This window comes from Colobus angolensis, unplaced genomic scaffold (assembly GCF_000951035.1).
Source record: "Colobus angolensis palliatus isolate OR3802 unplaced genomic scaffold, Cang.pa_1.0 Scaffold10, whole genome shotgun sequence".
Taxonomy (NCBI): Eukaryota; Metazoa; Chordata; class Mammalia; order Primates; family Cercopithecidae; genus Colobus; species Colobus angolensis.
Window position 1 is genome coordinate 15,130,828 of NW_012110919.1, and position 20,086 is coordinate 15,150,913.

The 20,086-nt window shown below is 40.7% G+C and overlaps 2 protein-coding genes across 2 annotated transcripts in view; one reads left to right on the forward strand and one right to left on the reverse strand.

The window, feature by feature from the left end:
* Positions 1-2,133, reverse strand: part of LOC105506884 (tetratricopeptide repeat protein GNN) — an 86,186-nt gene extending 84,053 nt beyond the window's left edge. Inside the window, exon 1 of the mRNA XM_011935165.1 lies at positions 1,883-2,133. The gene's annotated coding sequence lies outside the window, so the exon portion shown is untranslated. The remainder of the gene's footprint in view (positions 1-1,882) is intronic.
* A 201-nt stretch (positions 2,134-2,334) lies between these two features.
* Positions 2,335-20,086, forward strand: HSP90B1 (heat shock protein 90kDa beta (Grp94), member 1). The gene is made up of 18 exons (XM_011935157.1): positions 2,335-2,564; positions 3,525-3,627; positions 4,269-4,410; positions 4,947-5,063; positions 6,077-6,408; positions 9,832-9,943; positions 10,479-10,598; positions 11,664-11,780; positions 13,539-13,676; positions 13,761-13,838; positions 13,966-14,031; positions 14,692-14,961; positions 15,241-15,486; positions 15,916-16,052; positions 18,800-18,878; positions 18,968-19,123; positions 19,487-19,609; positions 19,791-20,086. Exons 1-18 carry the CDS (start codon positions 2,516-2,518, stop codon positions 19,818-19,820), a joined length of 2,415 nt encoding a protein of 804 aa, XP_011790547.1. The 5' UTR covers positions 2,335-2,515; the 3' UTR covers positions 19,821-20,086.

Genomic DNA, 20,086 nt, shown 5'->3' on the forward strand with positions numbered 1-20,086 from the left:
CCACAGCCAGAAACAACAAAGCTGGTAAGTAGCATATTCTCTTTACAAGGTACTCAGCCGGACAGCCAATCTCTTTTTTTTTTTTTTTTTTTTTTGAGATGGAGTTTTTGCTCTTGTTGCATAGGCTGGAGTGCAGTGGTGGGATCTGGGCTCACTGCAACCTCCGCCTCCTGGATTCAAGTGATTCTCCAGCCTCAGCCTCCCGAGTAGCTGCGATTACAGGTGCCAGCCACCACACCCGGCTAATTTTTGTGTTTTTAGTAGAGATGGGGTTTCGCCATGTTGGCCAGGCTGGTCTTGAACTCCTGACCTCAGGTGATCCGCCCACCTCGGCCTCCCAAAATGCTGGGATTACAGGCGTGAGCCACCACGCCCAGCCCGGAGAGCCAATCTTTAATGAACAGAGCTGATCAGACAACGGCCCGCCATCTTCTGCCAGCCTACTGTCTGGTGCTCTGCCTGCGTCATGAATTCCCACCATCATCTGCAGAAACGTCTACCCACAAGCAGTGGCTCTATTTTGAAGGATATGTCTCAGTCTCAGTTCCTTCCAGGTGCAGCACCAACTCCCCACTACTCACTAGTTAAGGTGGCATTTGCAGTTTCAGAATTGGTTGCTTACTTATTCAGAATTGGAGGAAAAGGTGAGCTGTGAAATGCGAGGGAAAAAAAGTGAAGAAACTCATTTTTCTCTAAAAACAGAAAATAAAGGAGTTAAAATACACAAAAACGCAACTGAAATCTCTGAATGTAATTCACACTCTAGTATGCTCTTTTTAGAAAAGATGAAAGCACAGAAGCATGCATAAAGCATTCTTTGTAAGCTACTCTTTGCTTACTAATAACAAATGTAGGTAAATTGGGCAGATGTAAATAAGGCACCACCACAATACGTGAGCGCCAACCACAGAGCCAAGATCCACACACCTAAATACGGGAAGTTGTAAAACACTACGACAGACTGTCACTAAAAAGCTTGTCTTCAGGAATTCGGATGATTATCTGAAAAGATATTCAAAGTTCAATACTGTTAGAGGAAGCAATAAGGAAGGGGGGTGTGTATGTCAGAGATGGGCGCGGGTATGCGTGTGGGTAATGTATAGAGTAGGTTAAAGGGACGTAGAAAATATTTCCAAAGGCACAAGTTTAGCATGAGGGACTTCCCTCACAGGAAAGACACCTGGTGTTTTATATGTCCTGAACATAGGGTATTTCTATGAAGTTACAAAGCTGCAATCCCGTTCTCATGTGCAGCACCACAGGTTTTGCTTTCAAATATCTGCAGGTGCATCCTCCTGCATTCGTTAAACTAAGGGTTTTCCTTTTCTGTGCTAGACCCGCCTTTTCCACCACGCTCTCCACCCGATTCACAGAAGGGGTTCTAAGACCGTCAGGTCGGGGAGGTCCCAACCATCTTCTGTAAACCAGATCAGGAAGGCCTGGGGATTCCAGCCGCGCACAGACGAGGTGAAGGCTCGGGCTGCCCAAGTGACACACTTGTAGGCGGATTCGGAAACGCGTGCTCTCGAGCCGGAGGCGGAGTCCCCAGACTCAGACCGACCTCCCAGAACAAGGCGGCCTTGCCCGAAGCGTCAAGGCTTTCTAGGCCCGCTTCTAAAAGCTATGTACAATGGAGACTCCTGGAATAGGCACATATCTCTACTGTAATCAGAACGAGATGTAACATCTAAGACGCAGGACAGGGCTCCGGCAAACACACGCTGGGGGAACGTGAAAGAAAGGGCCAAACTACGCAGCTGGTCCTCAGAGACCAAAGACTACGATTCCCAGCATTCAATGCAGTGTATCCCTAGGACACTGCATGCCGGGAGCTGTAGTTTCTCACCACCTCCATCTGGAAGGGTTCTAGGGGATTTTCAACCTCTCTCGTGTGTTTCTCCTTTCCGAGAAGCGCCGCCACACGAGAACGCTGGCCGCGAAGGTCGTGCTGGAATCACTCCCAACGTAACCCCAGACATAGGTGGGAAAGGGTGAAGAACACGTTGCCATGGCTACCGTTTCCACTGGTCACGGAATAAACGCTCTCTAGGATCCGGAAGTAGTTCTGCCGCGACCTCTCGAAAAAGATGGATGTGTTCTCTGCTTACATTCATTGGACGATTGCCCTTAGAGGCCAAAGCCGCCCAGGCAAAGGGGCGGTCCTACGTGTGAGGGGCCCGCGGAGCCATTTGATTGGAGAAAAGCTGCAAACCCTGACCAATCGGAAGGAGCCACGCTTCGGGCATCGGTCACCGCACCTGGACAGCTCCGATTGGTGAACTTCCGTCCCCCCCACGAATCCCCATTGGGTGCCGTGGGTGCGTGGTGCGGCGCGATTGGTGGGTTCATGTTTCCCGTCCCCCGCCCTCGAGAAGTGGGGGTGAAAAGCGGCCCGACCTGCTTGGGGTGTAGTGGGCGGACCGCGCGGCTGGAGGTGTGAGGATCTGAGCTTAGGTGTGGGGGTGGAGGCGGCTCCTGCGATCGAAAGGGACTTGAGACTCACCGGCCGCACGCCATGAGGGCCCTGTGGGTGCTGGGCCTCTGCTGCGTCCTGCTGACCTTCGGTGAGTGATCCTGGAGGAGCAGACGTCCCCCCTCCACACACGCGGCCGCTTCTCGAAGGTTCTGGGGGCGTTGAACCTGGGAGGGGGGATCCCGAGGCCTGCGGTGGGCCAAGGGACGTCACCATTCCTCGAAAGAGGGCCAGGGGATTACGTTTTTTCTCTTCTTCCTCTGGAAATAATAAAAGAGAGCAGAATCATTTAACTCCCCTACAGATCTAATAATATCTCGTCCGGAGGTCTGAGCGACCTCGGGGTGGGGCCTCTCTGGGGCTCTGGCTCTCCTGGGAGCTGTGAGAGTCCCTCCCCCCTCCCCGCCCGGAGGACTTTTTCGGCCACCGCTAGCTTCGGCCATCCCAGCTTTCCCGTCCCCTAATTCCCCAGACTCCGACTCCTCGCAAGCGCGTGTCCTTTCTTAAGAAGATGCTGGCCTCGGGAGCATGAGGCCTGGGGCCAGCGGAATGGCAGTGTCAGCGTGTTTGATTCGGTTTTGCTGAAGCTCGATTCTTAACATTTCGCCCCCTTCTCATGCCTCTGGGCTCAATTTCAGTTCCTCTCGCTAGAGATTGCATAAATCCTGTTTGCATTCTGACCTGTGATAACGAGGGCCGAAGTTTTGGTTTGGTCAGTTGGGAGGCCTTGGCTCGGCCTGCGCGCAACACGTGTGGTTGTAGAAGAGACCTGATACCAGTCTGCTTAACGTTATTTATAAATGATCGGAGACACACTGTTTAGAAGTGGTGACTACTTCAGTATTTCAGAATCTACTGGGGACCTCAACATCAGAACTTAAATAGATGTGCTGTCTTGGCTTTACCTTGGGTATTTAAACCAGGGAATACACTCTTTCATCCCCTCCACCCTTATTTACCAGCTGAATTTTGCAACCCCTGCCCTTCCCTATTTGATCATCCTCCTTGGAGAAGTGCGATGTTGAAGAGTTTTCCCGTGTTAAATCTTCAGGGTCGGTCAGAGCTGACGATGAAGTTGATGTGGATGGTACAGTAGAAGAGGATCTGGGTAAAAGTAGAGAAGGCTCAAGGACGGATGATGAAGTAGTACAGAGGTTTGTTTTCATTTGAACTTACCTATACAGATAAGCCCTGGGAACCTTGTGAGTTAGGGTCACTTCTTACGTATCTCTTCTCCAAAGGTCCAGATAAAGTCTAACACCCTATATTTAAATACCTGGTGAGTTGTGTGCATACATACCTCCTAACTTGTCCCTGGGAGTGATGAAAACTGAGTGAATTCCTTTGAAAACTATATTGCAGAATACTAGCACCACGAACTTTGTAAGACTTTAGAAAAGAGTTTCAGTTAGATTTGTATTCATTAACTGTGTACGCCGAGTAGTTTAAAAATGGGATTTCTGTCAGTTGAACAATATTTTAAAATTTGGCCTCTTGGGATTTATTGACAGTTTTGAAGTCCTCACCGTAGAGCATAAATGAGTATGACTTTGCTTTTTAGTAGAGGAAACTTGGGGGGTTTTCTTCTGGCAATTTTAAGAACCAAGTATTTCCAGTGCAATGTTAAAGGTAGCCTACTGCTGTACTAATATGAGATGGTATATCAGTAATACTTTATAAGGGTTTCCATTTTAACCCCCAAGACAATATTTAGAAGCTACTGTGCTCTCATCATAATTCCTCTAGTTTTGAAGGGAACTAAGCCATGCAATATTTGCTTATCTGATTCCCTTAGAGAGGAAGAAGCTATTCAGTTGGATGGATTAAATGCATCACAAATAAGAGAACTTAGAGAGAAGTCAGAAAAGTTTGCCTTTCAAGCTGAAGTTAACAGAATGATGAAACTTATCATCAATTCATTGTATAAAAATAAAGAGGTAAGCAACATGTGGTTAGAATATTTTGTCTCTATATGGTGGCATACTTGTTTACTTAAATTTGCTTAATTTACTGCAAAAGTAATGTACTATCCGAGTAAGTAGCTAACAACCTTTAAATACTTAATATGTCCAAGAATTGTTACTAGATATCTGGGAAGAAAGGGAGCGTCAGACATTTTCTTTTTCCTTTATCTCTAAATAGGTTCATGGCCTGATAATAGTTGTGAGTCTAAGGGCAGTCTCGTAAGTTAAACTTCTTGCATTGCATACCTGAAGATCACTGTCAGATAAGTAGCGTTACTACCCTTACCAGTTAATGTATCCCTTATAGTTGCCACAGTTCTTTGTGTAAGGAGCTATGCCTTTTTTTAATCAAAAGAATAAACCCACTCCTATACCGTAAGAAGTCTTAATTCCTTAAAGAGTGCTTTTATAACATACAGAGAAGAAATAAAATGGGTTTGGCATAATATTGAATATCTTAATGTATCTTGAGGATAGTTTTAAGTGTATTACCTCTGGCTTCCATTTAGATTTTCCTGAGAGAACTGATTTCAAATGCTTCCGACGCTTTAGATAAAATAAGGCTAATATCACTGACTGATGAAAATGCTCTTTCTGGAAATGAGGAACTAACAGTTAAAATTAAGGTAAGTGTAAGGCAGTTTTTCTTTCTTTTAAACGAAAAGGAATCCTTAGAGGTAGAAGATCCCTATCAGTCAAGATAGGCTAGATTATATTGCAGTGACAACCCCCAAGCCTCAGTGGCTTGAAAGTCAGCAAACTATGGCTAAATCTGACTTTACTTGTTTTTATAAGTAGTTTTATTGGAATGCAGCCGTGCCCATTTGTTTATTATCTGTGACTGCTTCTGTGTTTCAACAGCAGAGTCAAGTTGTTTTAACAGAGAACATAAGTCTCCCAAAGCCTAAAATATTTACTATGTGGCCCTTTACAGAAAAAGTTTGCTAGCCCTTGGCTTAAATCATTGATCACAGTCTGCCTGTGGTCTTTGCTCTGCTTCATCCCCATGCTGGGACAGAGGCGTGGGCAGCCATCTGTAGTGTGTAGACGGTTGCCATGGTGCAGAGCAAGCTTAGAGGGTCTCATACTACTATAATTAAAGGCTCAGCCTGAAAGCAGAGCTCTCATTTACGACTCATTGGCCATTTATAACTCATTGGCCAGAACTAGTCACATGGCCTTAGCCATTCTTAAATGGAGAAAGTAGAATCCTCCTAGGTTTCTGGAAGGCAGACAGCCAGGAATATTGAGTGAAGAGTATTAATGATGCATCACAGATTCCAAATAGAGGAATCATTCAAGTTGTTTTGTTTTCTATTAAAGAAATAGGCAAGACATAAAATTTTATTTTTCTTGAATTGTTTTTCTTCAAAGGTAACTTGTTTTATTTCGGTCAGCCTCTAACCCTTGATATTTAGACCAGTGTCTGCCCATTTGATATTAATACTTTCTCAAATACATAGATTACTTTAAGATGTACACTTTCAGAAAAGGCCATAAAAAACTATGTAGAGGAACATATCTCAGTTTAGTTTTCTGTATTGGAATTGATGGGACCCAAAGCTGGTTAGTTCCTCAATATTTGCTTGGCGTAATATAAATATTAAATACAACTATCTGGTTCTTGTCTTGCTTTTAGTGTGATAAGGAGAAGAACCTGCTGCATGTCACAGACACCGGTGTAGGAATGACCAGAGAAGAGTTGGTTAAGAACCTTGGTACCATAGCCAAATCTGGAACAAGCGAGTTTTTAAACAAGATGACTGAAGCACAGGAAGATGGCCAGTCAACTTCTGAATTGATTGGCCAGTTTGGTGTCGGTTTCTATTCCGCCTTCCTTGTAGCAGATAAGGTTATTGTCACATCAAAACACAACAACGATACCCAGCACATCTGGGAGTCCGACTCCAATGAGTTTTCGGTAATTGCTGACCCAAGAGGAAACACTCTAGGACGGGGAACGACAATTACGTGAGTATAACTGATTCCTAATAAGAATTAATAGTCATGGTGAGGATCTTGACTCTCCAGTTCTATTCTCTGAGCAAATGACTTATTCTGGGCCTTAATTTTCCTGCCTATAAAGAGAGGAAATAGAACGGTTACCATCACTTGAAGAAATGTTTGAGGACCTGCAAAGGGTGAGGCACAAAGGTTTGTGATTGCTGTTGTACATGGAGGGTACAAAGTAGGAAATAGCAGCTCCCCCAGGGGAGAAGCCTTCTTGGGTACCCACAGAAGAGGCATGGCTTGTCAGTTTCCCAGGTTAGAAGAGTAATTTGTCTGTGGAGCATCCTGAATAAAGGCATGGAGGTACAGCATGCTCACTAGATGAAGAGAGTTCTCGGTGGCAGTTATGGATGGAAAGTGATGAACTTTTATTTATTTGTTTTGAGACGGAGTCTCGCTCTTGTTGCCCAAGCTGGAGTGCAGTGGCACGATCTCGGCTCACCGCAACCTCTGCTTCCCAGGTTCCAGCGATTCTCCTGCCTCAGCCTCCCGAGTAGCTGGGATTACAGGCATGTGCCACCACGCCCTGCTAATTTTGTATTTTTAGTAGAGATGGGGTTTCTCCATGTTGGTCAGGCTGGTCTCAAACTCCCGACCTCACATGATCCACCCGCCTTGGCCTCCCAAAGTGCTGGGATTACAGGCGTGAGCCACCATCCCTAGCTAGAATGTGATGAACTTTTTAAGATTCTCAAGGTGGTGTGGAGGATGCGAGGAGTGGACAAGGGGGAGACTCTTTGGGGGACCATTGAAAATACTCAGGATGAGTGATAGCAACCAGGGCTGGGGCTGCCTTGTAGAGATAAAAGGCTTAAAGAAAGTTCATGAAAGTTGTGAAAGCTGTGGAGTAAAATATGTCACTTAAGGATAGTTACAAGTTTTTACATTTGAATTAAGATCCCTCTTAAGCCAATTAAGATCCCTCTTAAGCCAATAACTGTTGTTTGTATAGATGAGCCAGAGCCAGTGCCGTACAACAGCTCTCCTTGCTTGTAGCACTGTGACGTAGACAAGGCAGCTTTTTGCCTTTTTAAAATTTTACCATCTTGGAGATGAGGAAATTCTATTTCAGAGGTCAGTTGGCTTGCCAGCTCCTGCTAAGTGAATAAGTGAGTAACAGAATGTGCCTACAGCTTCCTTTTTTTTTTTTCTTAATTCAGTTTTAAATTTTCTTAACATTAAGGGAAAGAAGTACATGCTTATCATTGTGACCAACTTTCTTCATCCTAGAAAGTAACATTTCCTGTTTTTACTGCAGCAGATTTCTTTTAATGAAGACTGACTAGATGACTGCATTTTAGTACTTTTGTAACTTGTGTTCCCAATTTACCTTTCCCTGCCTTTGTCACTAACATTGATATCTCCAGGTCTCATTTGGAGGCATCACTAAGAGTTATGCCCCAGTGCATAACTCTTTTTAGGCACTGCTCGGTGTTGGAGAAGGCTAGGGAAATCATTCCTAAAGAAAGATAGACAGTGATGTCCCAAGAGGTGTTAATGTCAGGTTACTAAGAAACAGGTGAAATTATCTGGATATAAGTTCCATGAAGGCAAACATTTTGTTGAAAGCTCCATTCCCAAAGCCTAATACTTAATTGGCAGCCATTTGTATGAATAAGTGAGGTTAAACAGTGCAGTTCCATGCAGGTAAGATGGCTGGAAACAACCTATCCAGTACCTAGTTTCCATGACCATGCAGATCTTTTTAAAAATTTCCTTTGCCCACTTCTTAAATGTTGACATACATTTCTCCAAGTTTCAGCCCTTTTCTCATTGTCCATATGATCCTTAACGTAGTCTTATCCACTGCCACGGCCTCAGGTTCCATCTCTAGTTCTCAAATTTATATTCTTAGTCTAGATCAGGAGTCAGCAAACTTTTTCTTAAAAGAGCCAGCTAGTAGAAAAAAAGATTAAAGAAAAAACAACAAAAAAAAGAAAGAGCCAGCTAGTAGTAGATATTTTTAGCTTGTGAGCTATATGGTCTGTCACATGTCCCAACTCTGTTTAGCTTGAAAGTAGGCATAGACAGTACATAAAGATGTGTCCCAGCCAGGTGTGTTGGCTCATCTCTATAATCCCAACACATTGGGAGGCTAAGGTGGGAGGATCACTTGAACCCAGGAGTTTGAGGTCAGCCTGGACAACACAGTGGGATCCCATCTCCACAAAAAAAATATACAAAAATTAGCTAGGCATGGTGGTGCATGCCTCTAGTCCCAGCTACTCAGGAGGCTGAGGTAGGAGGATTGCTTGAGCTGAGCCTAGGAGGTCAAGGCTGCAGTGAGCCATCATCATGCCTGGGTGACAGAGGTCCAAAAAAAAAAAAAAAATTGTCCCAATAAAATTTCTAGTGGGTGCCAGCTATACAGCTATAGCCTGCCAACCCCTTGTCTAGGTCTCACTCCTGGGCTCCATGTTCATGTGTTTAATTGCCTTTTAAATGATTCTACCTAAGATATCTAACCAGCAGCTTCTGCTTGCATCCGAAACTGAACTCTTAATCTCCAAATCACTAGAACATGTGCTCTGAGACCAGCGGCCTAGTCACTCACTAGGCTTTGTTGTCATATCATGGCTACTTACTGGCCAGGTACCACTAAACTCATAAGCCTTCTGAGACAGGGAGGGAACCACAGATAGACCATTTCCCATACTTAATTGGGAACACAAACATCAAGATATGGACTGACTACCTACTGAGTAGGTTCTAGGCTGGGCACAGTGGCTCACACCTGTAATCCCCACACTGCCCGGTAGAATTTTATGTAATAGTAGAAATGTTCTACATCTGCACTTTCCATTTTGGCAACCACTAGCCACATGTGACTGTTGAGTACTTGGAATGTGGCAGCGTAACTGGAACTGAACTGTACATTTTTTTAAAATAAGTCACATGTGCCCAGTGGCTACCATTTTGGATAGTACAGATATACATATAAATAATCCAGATTAATTTTCTAGCTTTTTTAAGGAAAATGTTTTCATTAATTAGGAATACTTATCTACAATATTCATTAGGTTTCTAGAATAACAGTAAGAGCTATGAGAGTGCATGACTCCATTTTTTTCCAGACTATTTCAGTGCTTTCTCACCTTGAGAAATGAAAACAAGCAATCTATTCAGAAGGTTGAGGATATTTTAATTTTCTACTTAAAACTAATGTTATTCTCCACTTGAGGTAATGTAGAGGATATTCTTCTCTTTACTGTATATGTGTTACGTTTTAGCTCACAAACCCTTGTTGGTGATGGAGAGTTAACATGAATAATTAGGACATCTTGGATTACACTGAACTGCTGGCTATTACCATGGTATTTAGATGAATTTATAATTGGATCTTCTAAATGTTAGGTGTCTCTAAACATCAAATTTTTCTTGCAGCCTTGTCTTAAAAGAAGAAGCATCTGATTACCTTGAATTGGATACAATTAAAAATCTCGTCAAAAAGTATTCACAGTTCATAAACTTTCCTATTTATGTATGGAGCAGCAAGGTAAATCTATATTGACTAAAAACTTCTATGTATTACCTTGGCACGTGTTTAAATATTCAACACTAAAAGAATGAAGGCGGGCTGGCGCGGTGGCTCATCCCAGCACTTTGGGAGGCCGAGACAGGTGGATCACCTGAGGTCAGGAGTTTGAGACCAGCCTGGCCAACATGGCGAAACCCTGTCTCTACTAAAAATACAAAAAAATTAGCTGGGTGTGTGGTAGCACATGCCTGTAATCCCAGCTACTCAGGAGGCTGAGGCAAGAGAATTGCTCGAACCTGGGAGACGGAGGTTGCAGTGAGCCGAGGTTGCCCCACTGTACTCCACCTGGGCAACAAACAAGACTCTGTCTCCTCCCTGCAAAAAAAAAAAGAATGAAGGCAAAATGTGGTCTATTATAATGTTAAGGATACTCTCAGGGTTTTCTTACAAAAACCTATTTTTTTGAGCTGTAATGTTATGTCATATTTCTGTAGACAAAATCAGAATTGTTAAACAAATGGATTTAACCATAATTCTTCTTTTATTTCAACAGACTGAAACTGTTGAGGAGCCCATGGAGGAAGAAGAAGCAGCAAAAGAAGAGAAAGAAGAATCTGATGATGAAGCTGCAGTAGAGGAAGAAGAAGAAGAAAAGAAACCAAAAACTAAAAAAGTAAGTCTGGTTCATCTCCCTGCATAAGATATTGTTTAACATGTATAAGCAAAACCAGGAAAACCCAAGTATGCACTGGCTGAGTTGAAGTCAGCTTCAGTTCCAGTGCTAAGTCCATGGAGCCAGCTTTTAAAATAAGACCTTTGTTTGTATGTTGAGTACATTGTCCTGTAGAAAGGTTTAAGTATCAAACCCAGGTCATTTTTATGAAGTATTTTCTGACTTTTATATATTGCCTGGGACTGGTGACTTATATGTTTGGAATTTTAAAATCTTAAAAAGCTTTCTGAGTCCTCTTTTGTCTTTTTATCATGTAGGGATTAACTATAAAAATGGTTCTCTGGCTTGTTTAGGTAGCAGAGTAAGAAGTATTGGTCATGGTGGTTGAGAAATATTTTGTAAAATGTTGGATTTCTTTAAGTCATGAAATAGGAATATGTAATATGTATTTCCTTCTAACCTCAAAACAAATATTTTCAAGAAACATTTTTGCTAGTTAAAAATAACAATAAAAAAACTGAATTGGCTTTTCATCAATTAGCAATTATCTTTTTGAATATTGAGAAAAATACTTTGATTTTGATACAGTTGGCAGAAACCTTCCCAGATAACAGGTATCCTTTGGTGAGTTTTTTGTTTTTTTTTTTTTCTTTAATCTGGAGACAGAGTCTCTGCCATTCAGGCTGGAGTGCAGTGGCATGATCGTAGCTCCCTTCATTCACCCTTGAACTCCTAGGCTTAAGCAGTCCTTTCACCTCAGCCTCCCAAGTAGGTAGGACCACAGACACACGCCACCAATAGACACACCACCATGACTGGCTGATTTTTTAAAGTTTTTTGTAGAGATGGAGGTCTTGCTATGTTGCCTGGACTGGTCTTGAACTCCTAGGCTCAAGCAGTTCTCCTACCCTAGCCCCCCAAAGTGCTAGGATTACAGGCGTGAGCTGCCACACCAGGCCTCTGGTGCTTTACATAGTCTTTTGAAATCTACTGAAGCCATGGTTACTGCTAGGATAACCTTGGTGAGTGCTAAAAGAGACTAATCAAATACTATAATAACTTCAGGTTGAAAAAACTGTCTGGGACTGGGAACTTATGAATGATATCAAACCAATATGGCAGAGACCATCAAAAGAAGTAGAAGATGATGAATACAAAGCTTTCTACAAATCATTTTCAAAGGTAAATATAATTCCCTAGCTTCTGGTTATTAATGAATCACCCTATTAGTTTAATTGTGTATGGTATGTGACCATTGAATATGAGATGGTCCATTCCCATTTTTTCCCAGAGAGAAAATTCAAAAAAAGACCTTTAGGGCAACTATAATACGTGTACTTCTGGTTTATTGACCTACTCGTAAGTAAAATCACATTTATGAACCTTTGAGATTGGTATCTCAGTAGAGATGGTCTTTGAGAGTAATTGGTTTCCAGAACACACCATTTTTACTTAAGTTGAATTATTATGCTCATCACTACTTCAAAATTGCTACAGTTATTAAAATTCATTCTAGCTCTTAGTTAATATAATAGTGAAATGTTACAAAATCAAGAATGTTTGAAACAGTTTTATGGCTGTTTAAACACAATTGGTTTCCTTTGTATTGCTGTGTATTTTGTAATATGTGGTTTTTTTAAAAAAAATTATTTCGAGAAGGCATCTGTAGGCTTCACCAGCTTGCCAAGGGTTTTGTGTGACAAAAAAAGATTAAGAACCACCTACATAGGTAGATGTGTGATTTCCACCACAAAACTCGTAAAACATGAAATCATGTTGTTAAGTGGCTTTTAATATAATCTTTAAAGAGCTTGCTTACGACATCAAACACTTATTGTGAGATCCTATGCCTAGGAATAATTAACAAATTTATGTTTCTTTGCCTGTTTTTTTTTTGCCTTTTACTGGTCCCTTCTTATAACTCTTAAGAATGCAAAACTAGCATTGATAAAGTTTGTTTCAAGTTAAAGTTTCCCCAGCAGCATTTGGTACAAGTAGTAGAATGCTCTAGTGGACTTAACCATAGCTAAATAAAACCTAATATTCTATGTCTGTATTTGTTCTTTTCTCTATTCCATACACTTTAAATTTCAACTCTTTAAAACACTTTGTTAGTTCTGCCTTCGATTTCCATAAACTCTAAAGTCCTAGTGTCTATAAACTTACTTTACATAAGGCAGCTGTATTAGAAATATAATTAATGTGAGCCACACATGATTTTAAATTTTTTAGAAGCCATACAAAAAAAGGAACCACAAAATGTTAACAGTATCATTTATTTAACCCGGCATACTCCAAATAGTATTATTTCAACACATAATCAATATACAAACTAATAATGAGACATTTTACATCCTTTTTAAACTTTATACTGTGCCTTCAAAATGTATTTTACACTTAACAGCACATCTGAATTTGAACTAGCTACATTTCAGTGCTTAATAGCCATTTATGTGGTATAGTAATAGATAATGCAGATCAAGAGAACTTCTGACTGTGTTTTACAGGTATTTACATATATCTTTGTAGCCACTGCTAGAGCTAAGTTCCATGGAAGAAACATGTTCTTGAGTACTTACTGTAGTTCAAGGGCACACTGAAGTGTTGTATATAATTTTGTCATTTAGGCAGGGTGGTGGTTTTCCTATTCACTTCTCTCATACATAAGAAACATAAACTCATCCATCCTTCCGCAAGTTTAGGAAATAATGTTATTGACAATCATCATCAAAACAACCATGTCTAGTGAATTAGAATTGTAATCCTAGTCATTTCTTCATTCCACCCTTTTCTTTCTCTTTTTTTTTTCCCCTCGCAGGTAAGGGAAATTTTTTATTAGTTAATTGCTAAACTGAATGTGTGCCACATAGTTCATTGCTTAGTTCTTGCACTGCTTTTCTACTGTGTCATTTCAATGACTAAGATACCAACTTTCCACAGGAAAGTGATGACCCCATGGCTTATATTCACTTTACCGCTGAAGGGGAAGTTACCTTCAAATCAATTTTATTTGTACCCACATCTGCTCCACGTGGTCTATTTGACGAATATGGATCTAAAAAGAGTGATTACATTAAGGTGAGTTTTTAAGTAGTGCATACTGTGTTTAAAATGTGGAAGTTTAATTTCCAGAAAGTGACCTTTTTTTTTTGGTCTCTTTAGCTCTATGTGCGCCGTGTATTCATCACAGACGACTTCCATGATATGATGCCTAAGTACCTTAATTTTGTCAAGGGTGTGGTAAGTATCTGAAGTTTGGGAGAAGGGGTGATTGTTGTGCCAGGGGTCTGGCAGTGTAGAGTGTGTTTTGGCTTTGCTTTCTTCCAGTGGTTTTATTGCTCACTGAACTTTCTTTTGCCATCTGAAGGTGGACTCAGATGATCTGCCCTTGAATGTTTCCCGCGAGACTCTTCAGCAACATAAACTGCTTAAGGTAAGTGTCTCTAGGAAGAAACTGTCCACTTGGCTGTTTGATTGGGGTTCGGAGAACAGACTCCATTTGTGGAGTAACCAGATTTTGGGTCTGATCCGTGATTCTTCAGATGAACTTCCTTTCATTCTGGGCTTATCAGATCCTAAGGATCTGATTCTTTTTCTCCCAACATTTAATAACGAAGTTTCAAACATCTAGAAAAAATTAAAGAATTGTACAGTGAACACACATATAGGCCCACTGCCTGGTCCAGGATTAACATTTTGTCATCCAGACTTGGATGACATAACCACCTCTTTATCAAGCCTTTCATTAAACCCTTCCCCTCCAATACTTCCATAACTAGAAGACTCTTTAGTTTTTGAATTTAAAAGTATTTGAAAGTAGCATATTTGTTCACTTCATTTAGATCCTAGAGAAAGAGTATCAGTGAGTCCTAAGGTTAGAATGTCAACATTAAGGCAATCTTGTGGCTGTTTGCACAGACAGCTGAGTTTCAGCCCAGTCTGAATGCATAGGAGTGCTTCACCATTTCCTGCCCCTCAGTAAATGGCAATAACGGTATCATCTTTGTATCTTTCACACTCCTCCCTGGGTACCTTACATTCTCAAAAGTTTGAGATTAACTTCTCTAATCAGTTATTCTTTCATTGTGTTTAGGTAATTAGGAAGAAGCTTGTTCGTAAAACGCTGGACATGATCAAGAAGATTGCTGATGATAAATACAATGATACTTTTTGGAAAGAATTTGGTACCAATATCAAGCTTGGTGTGATTGAAGACCACTCGAATCGAACACGTCTTGCTAAACTTCTTAGGTTCCAGTCTTCTCATCATCCAACTGACATTACTAGCCTAGACCAGTATGTAGAAAGAATGAAGGAAAAACAAGACAAAATCTACTTCATGGCTGGGTCTAGCAGAAAAGAGGTGAGATGAACTCTTTAAGCGTTGTCAGCCATTCTGGAATGTAGCTAGGGATTTACAGCCAACTCTTGAGGGGGAGAAAAGGAAAACTTAAATGTGTAACTGGAGTAGTTATAAGGCCTGGTCAGTCACTGGCAGGAAGGTTGTTTATATTCTCTGAACCTCTTAATTCTTCACCTGTAAAATGGGGTTTTCATAATGTATAAACATAGCAGCTGCTAGGATAAACAAATATACCAGGGCCAGACTTGGAAAACTTTGTGACTTCTCTTAATTTTGTAGGCTGAATCTTCTCCATTTGTTGAGCGACTTCTGAAAAAGGGCTATGAAGTTATTTACCTCACAGAACCTGTGGATGAATACTGCATTCAGGCCCTTCCTGAATTTGATGGGAAGAGGTTCCAGAATGTTGCCAAGGAAGGAGTGAAGTTTGATGAAAGTGAAAAAACTAAGGAGAGTCGTGAAGCAGTTGAGAAAGAATTTGAGCCTCTGCTGAATTGGATGAAAGATAAAGCCCTTAAGGACAAGGTATTGTGGAAATTACAATTTGTGGAAATATTAGTGTCTGCATTTAAGAGAAAGTTATTTTGTCAACAAATTAAGCTGCAGCTGGTTACTTTGTAACCATTAGAATGGTAAAAATTTAATTAATATAGTTAAATTATTGGGAGAAAGCTTAAAACTTTCCACAGTAGTTTAATGTTGCTTTGTTAATAACTTAAGCGGTTACAAATTAAGTTTTATGTTTTTAAAAGCTGATATTTAAACTTCTGACTAAAAAATTCAGCTTATCAAGTAAGTGCCCCTACAAATTCTCCTAAACCTTAAGAAAAGCTATTTTTATGACCTGCTTCTGTGTTTATGATCTTAAGCGGTAGTCTTAGAAAGTTGAAATACAATTGCTGAATGACCTTACCTGTTGATATTAATTTATATGACTTGATTTCTTTTCCTAAGATTGAAAAGGCTGTGGTATCCCAGCGCCTGACAGAATCTCCATGTGCTTTGGTGGCCAGCCAGTATGGATGGTCTGGCAACATGGAGAGAATCATGAAAGCACAAGCGTACCAAACAGGCAAGGACATCTCTACAAAGTAAGCATCCTCAGGAAAGTCCCTGCCAGGGTGTTGGCTCTTACCCAGTCTTCCTTTTGGAGACGATACTATCTTCAATACAAAGAGTAAAATTGCCTTAAATGTCTGCCACTGTCTAGTATAAGGTAGACAACAAGTTTACGAAGGGATTTCTCCTACATTCGATCGAGAAAGAAAAGGTCTTTAACTCATGATTTTATGATTTTATTGTATTTGATATGTAAATAGGAATTTTCTTAATGTGTTATGCATATTGTCTTTACTTTTACATTAGATTATATGCTTAGCCTAATATCTGAATTTATTTTACATTTTTAAATGTAATAGCTGCACATGAGGTTAATGACAACATTCCTCAAGTGAGTTAAGTCCATTTCAAATCACGTCCCCCACACCCCCAAGCGTTAAATTATGGGTACCCAGATAGAATGTCTCATAAAATAAATGGTACAGGACCTGTGAATTAACAGTCTTTGAACTCAAGGGCTTGTACCTGGAGATATAGTGAGTCTTTGCTACTCTTTATTTTCAAGAAATATTTAATGTTTGTTTTAATGTCACAGCAATGACCTTGAAAATGACTTCTTCCCTGCTTTTATTCTCTCTTCTTTCACCTGGAGTATGTTTCTGAAATGCTGTCTAGTCATCATCCTTTTTTCCCAAGGCCTAGCTTAAGGATTCTTTCCTCCCACCCCCACCGAGACGGAGTCTTGCTGTGTCACCCACGCTAGAGTGCAGTGGCGCAATCTCTGCTCACTGCAACCTCTGCCTCCTGGGTTCAAGTAATTCTCCTGTCTCAGCCTTCCGAGTAGCTGGGATTACAGGCGCCTGCCAGCACACCCACTAATTTTTGTATTTTTAGTAGAGACGGAGTTTCACCATGTTGGCTAGGCTGGTCTTGAACTCCTGACCTCGTGATCCACCCACTTAGGCCTCACAGAGTGCTGGGATTATAGGCATGGGCCACTGCACCTGGCCAGGATTCTTCTTAAAACCTTTTCTCAAAAATGTAGTCTTCATTGTTGTCACAATTCTAAAATTCCATATATGTCTTATCTCTTAACTATAAATTTCATGCAGAGACTAGTGTTCTGTTTATCTGATATCCCATTGCAACAGTACAAGGGCCATTTAAAACATGTCTATCTATTAATTTCAGGAAATGAGTAATTAACAGGAAGTTAGTTACCTTTCACTCAACAAACATGAAGACTTATTACTATGTCCATGCACTGATGGTCTCAGGTAGACATAACTTCTGTCTTTTGTAACATTTAGACTAGTGAAAATGACAAATCAAAGCCAGGTATGGTGACTCACTCCTGTTGTCCCAGCTACTCAGGAGGCTGATGCAAGAGGATCAGTTGATCCCGGGAGTTCAAGGCTGTAGTGTGCTGTAATGGCAGTGCACTCTAGCTCTAGCCTGGGTTAACATAGCCAGACTCCGCCTCTTTTTTATTTAAAAAAAAAAAGGCAAGTCATAATCTGAGCCCTACATAGATAATGGGTACACCAGGATAAGGATAGATGTGGTTCCTCCCTGTCCTCAGAGCTGTAAACTAGAGAAGAGAGCATAATCACAACCAACAGTAAAATGCTAAGGATTTTGAAGGTATATTCAAAATGCATTTGGAACTGAGTTCAGATAAAAGAAGTTAATTTTTCTTGGAATCATATTGGTGAAGGCATCGTGGAGAAGGTATTATTATTGGAGCAGCATCCAGAGGCTGCATAGATTTTTCTGAACTCAGGGAGGCAGAGCTATAATTATGGTAGTAAGAGTAAACTAAGAGGGAACAAACAGGACATTAAATCAGTTCATCTGTTCAGTGGTGCTCTAGGTACTTGGGACTCATCAGTAAATAAAGTAGTTCATTTCACTTTTCATCTAACCATGGCCACTTGCTCCCTGCCCTGCTTCCCTGTTAAAAGGGAGCAATACAGGCTGGGCACGTGGCTCATGTGTATAATCCCAACACTTTGGGAGGCTGAGGTGAGAGGATCACTTGAGGCCAAGAGTTCAAGACCAGCCTGTGCAATATAATGATACCCTGTCTCTATAAAAACTAAATAAGGAAACAGTGCAGTCATCCCTTTGTGTCCATGGGGTGTTGGTTCCAGGACATCCCATGGATACCAAAATCCACAGAGTCAAGTCCCTTATATAAAGTCATGTCACATTTGCATATAACCTATGCACATCTTGCCATGTACTTTAATCTGTAGATTACTTTTAATACCCAATGCAATGTAAGTGCTATATAAATAGCTATTATACTACATCGGGCTTTTTATTTTTTTCTTGTTTTGTGCTTTCTAGTATTTTCAATCCGAGGTTGGTTGACTCCGCAGATAAAGTAGACTGGAAAACTACAGCCATCCCTAGGTGTACAAGAGGGATTGATTCTAGGACCCCTACCAAAATCCACACATATTCTAGTCCCCCAGTCTGCCCTGTGGAACCTGTGTATATGAAGAGTTGCAGCTCTGTGTGTGCAGATTCCACATCCCAAGAATACAGTATTTTCTCTCCGAGTTTGGTTGCTGAACCTGCACATACAGAGGGTGGACTATATGTATTATAAAAAAAACAGCATATAAGTTCAAACCTGTGGTGTTCAAGTGTCAATAGTACATTTTGATTTTTTTACCAAGAGTTGTCCTCTGTAATTATGAAAGAATAAGGGAAATGTATGAACCCTAAAATTGGATATGTTTTGTTAATGTTCATTTTTATCTCTTAACAGCTACTATGCGAGTCAGAAGAAAACATTTGAAATTAATCCCAGACACCCGCTGATCAGAGACATGCTTCGACGAATTAAGGTAGTATTACAGTAGTCCTCTTGCTTGTCTTTTAATATGAATACTTTGTATCTTTCAATATTAATCTAGTGCATCTTCTTGCATCTCAGGAAGATGAAGATGATAAAACAGTTTTGGATCTTGCTGTGGTTTTGTTTGAAACAGCAACACTTCGGTCAGGATATCTTTTACCAGACACTAAAGCATATGGAGATAGAATAGAAAGAATGCTTCGTCTCAGTTTGAACATTGACCCTGATGCAAAGGTTTGTATCCCCAACCTTCCCACAGAGGCTGGCTGGCTTTGTTACTGCTCTTTTGGAATAAGCCTCTAATGATTGAGGGATGTAGCTTTGAGACATTTGCCTAATTTCTACCTTTTGAAAGAATTTTACTGAATGTTTGAATCCCTGTAGTGTCAGGCACTGCATTAGAAACTAAGTCCTCCTTTTATGTCCTCTTTCCTTTTTGCCTGCCTACTTTTGTTAGCTTGGCTGTTCATTTAGTTAGAGGATTTACTCTGTGGTTCTGAATAAACAGAAGTGGCATTAATTATGGTTTTATACATTTAAATGAGCAAAGTGGAAATAAATCCAAGGCATTAATGGGCCCATAAATGTTGTGTTTAGGTGGAAGACGAGCCCGAAGAAGAACCTGAAGAGACAACAGAAGACACAACAGAAGACACAGAGCAAGACGAAGACGAAGAAATGGATGTGGGAACAGATGAAGAAGAACAAGAAACAGCAAAGGTAGAGCAAATCAAGAATGTGACTTGCATTTTCAGTTCTGGCAAAGTTAGGACTGTGTAACTTATAGAAGTCAGACAAGCATTTAAACTGTTTCTTTCATGCACGAACCTTCTGTCAGCTAGGTTTTTTTTTTTTCTGCTAACTTTTAATATCTTCTGGGTTTGTTTTTTTTTTTCAACAGGAATCTACAGCTGAAAAAGATGAATTGTAAATTATCTTCTCACCATTTGGATCCTGTGTGGAGAGGGAATGTGAAATTGACGTCATTTCTTCTGGGAGAGACTTGTTTTGGATGCCCCCCACCAATCCCCTTCTCCCCTGCACTGTAAAATGTGGGATTTGGGGTCACAGGAAGAAGTGGGTTTTTTAGTTGAATTTTTTTTAACATTCCTCATGAATGTAAATTTGTACTATTTAACTGACTATTCTCGATGTAAAATCTTGTCATGTGTATAAAAATAAAAAAGATCCCAAATA

Coding starts and splice junctions, on each gene's coding strand:
- HSP90B1 (XM_011935157.1), top strand. CDS start 2,516: ATGAGGGCCCTGTGGGTGCTGGGCCTCTGCTGCGTCCTGCTGACCTTC. Junction 3,628..4,268: donor GATGATGAAGTAGTACAGAG/GTTTGTTTTCAT, acceptor TGATTCCCTTAG/AGAGGAAGAAGCTATTCAGT. Junction 14,032..14,691: donor AGCAACATAAACTGCTTAAG/GTAAGTGTCTCT, acceptor CATTGTGTTTAG/GTAATTAGGAAGAAGCTTGT.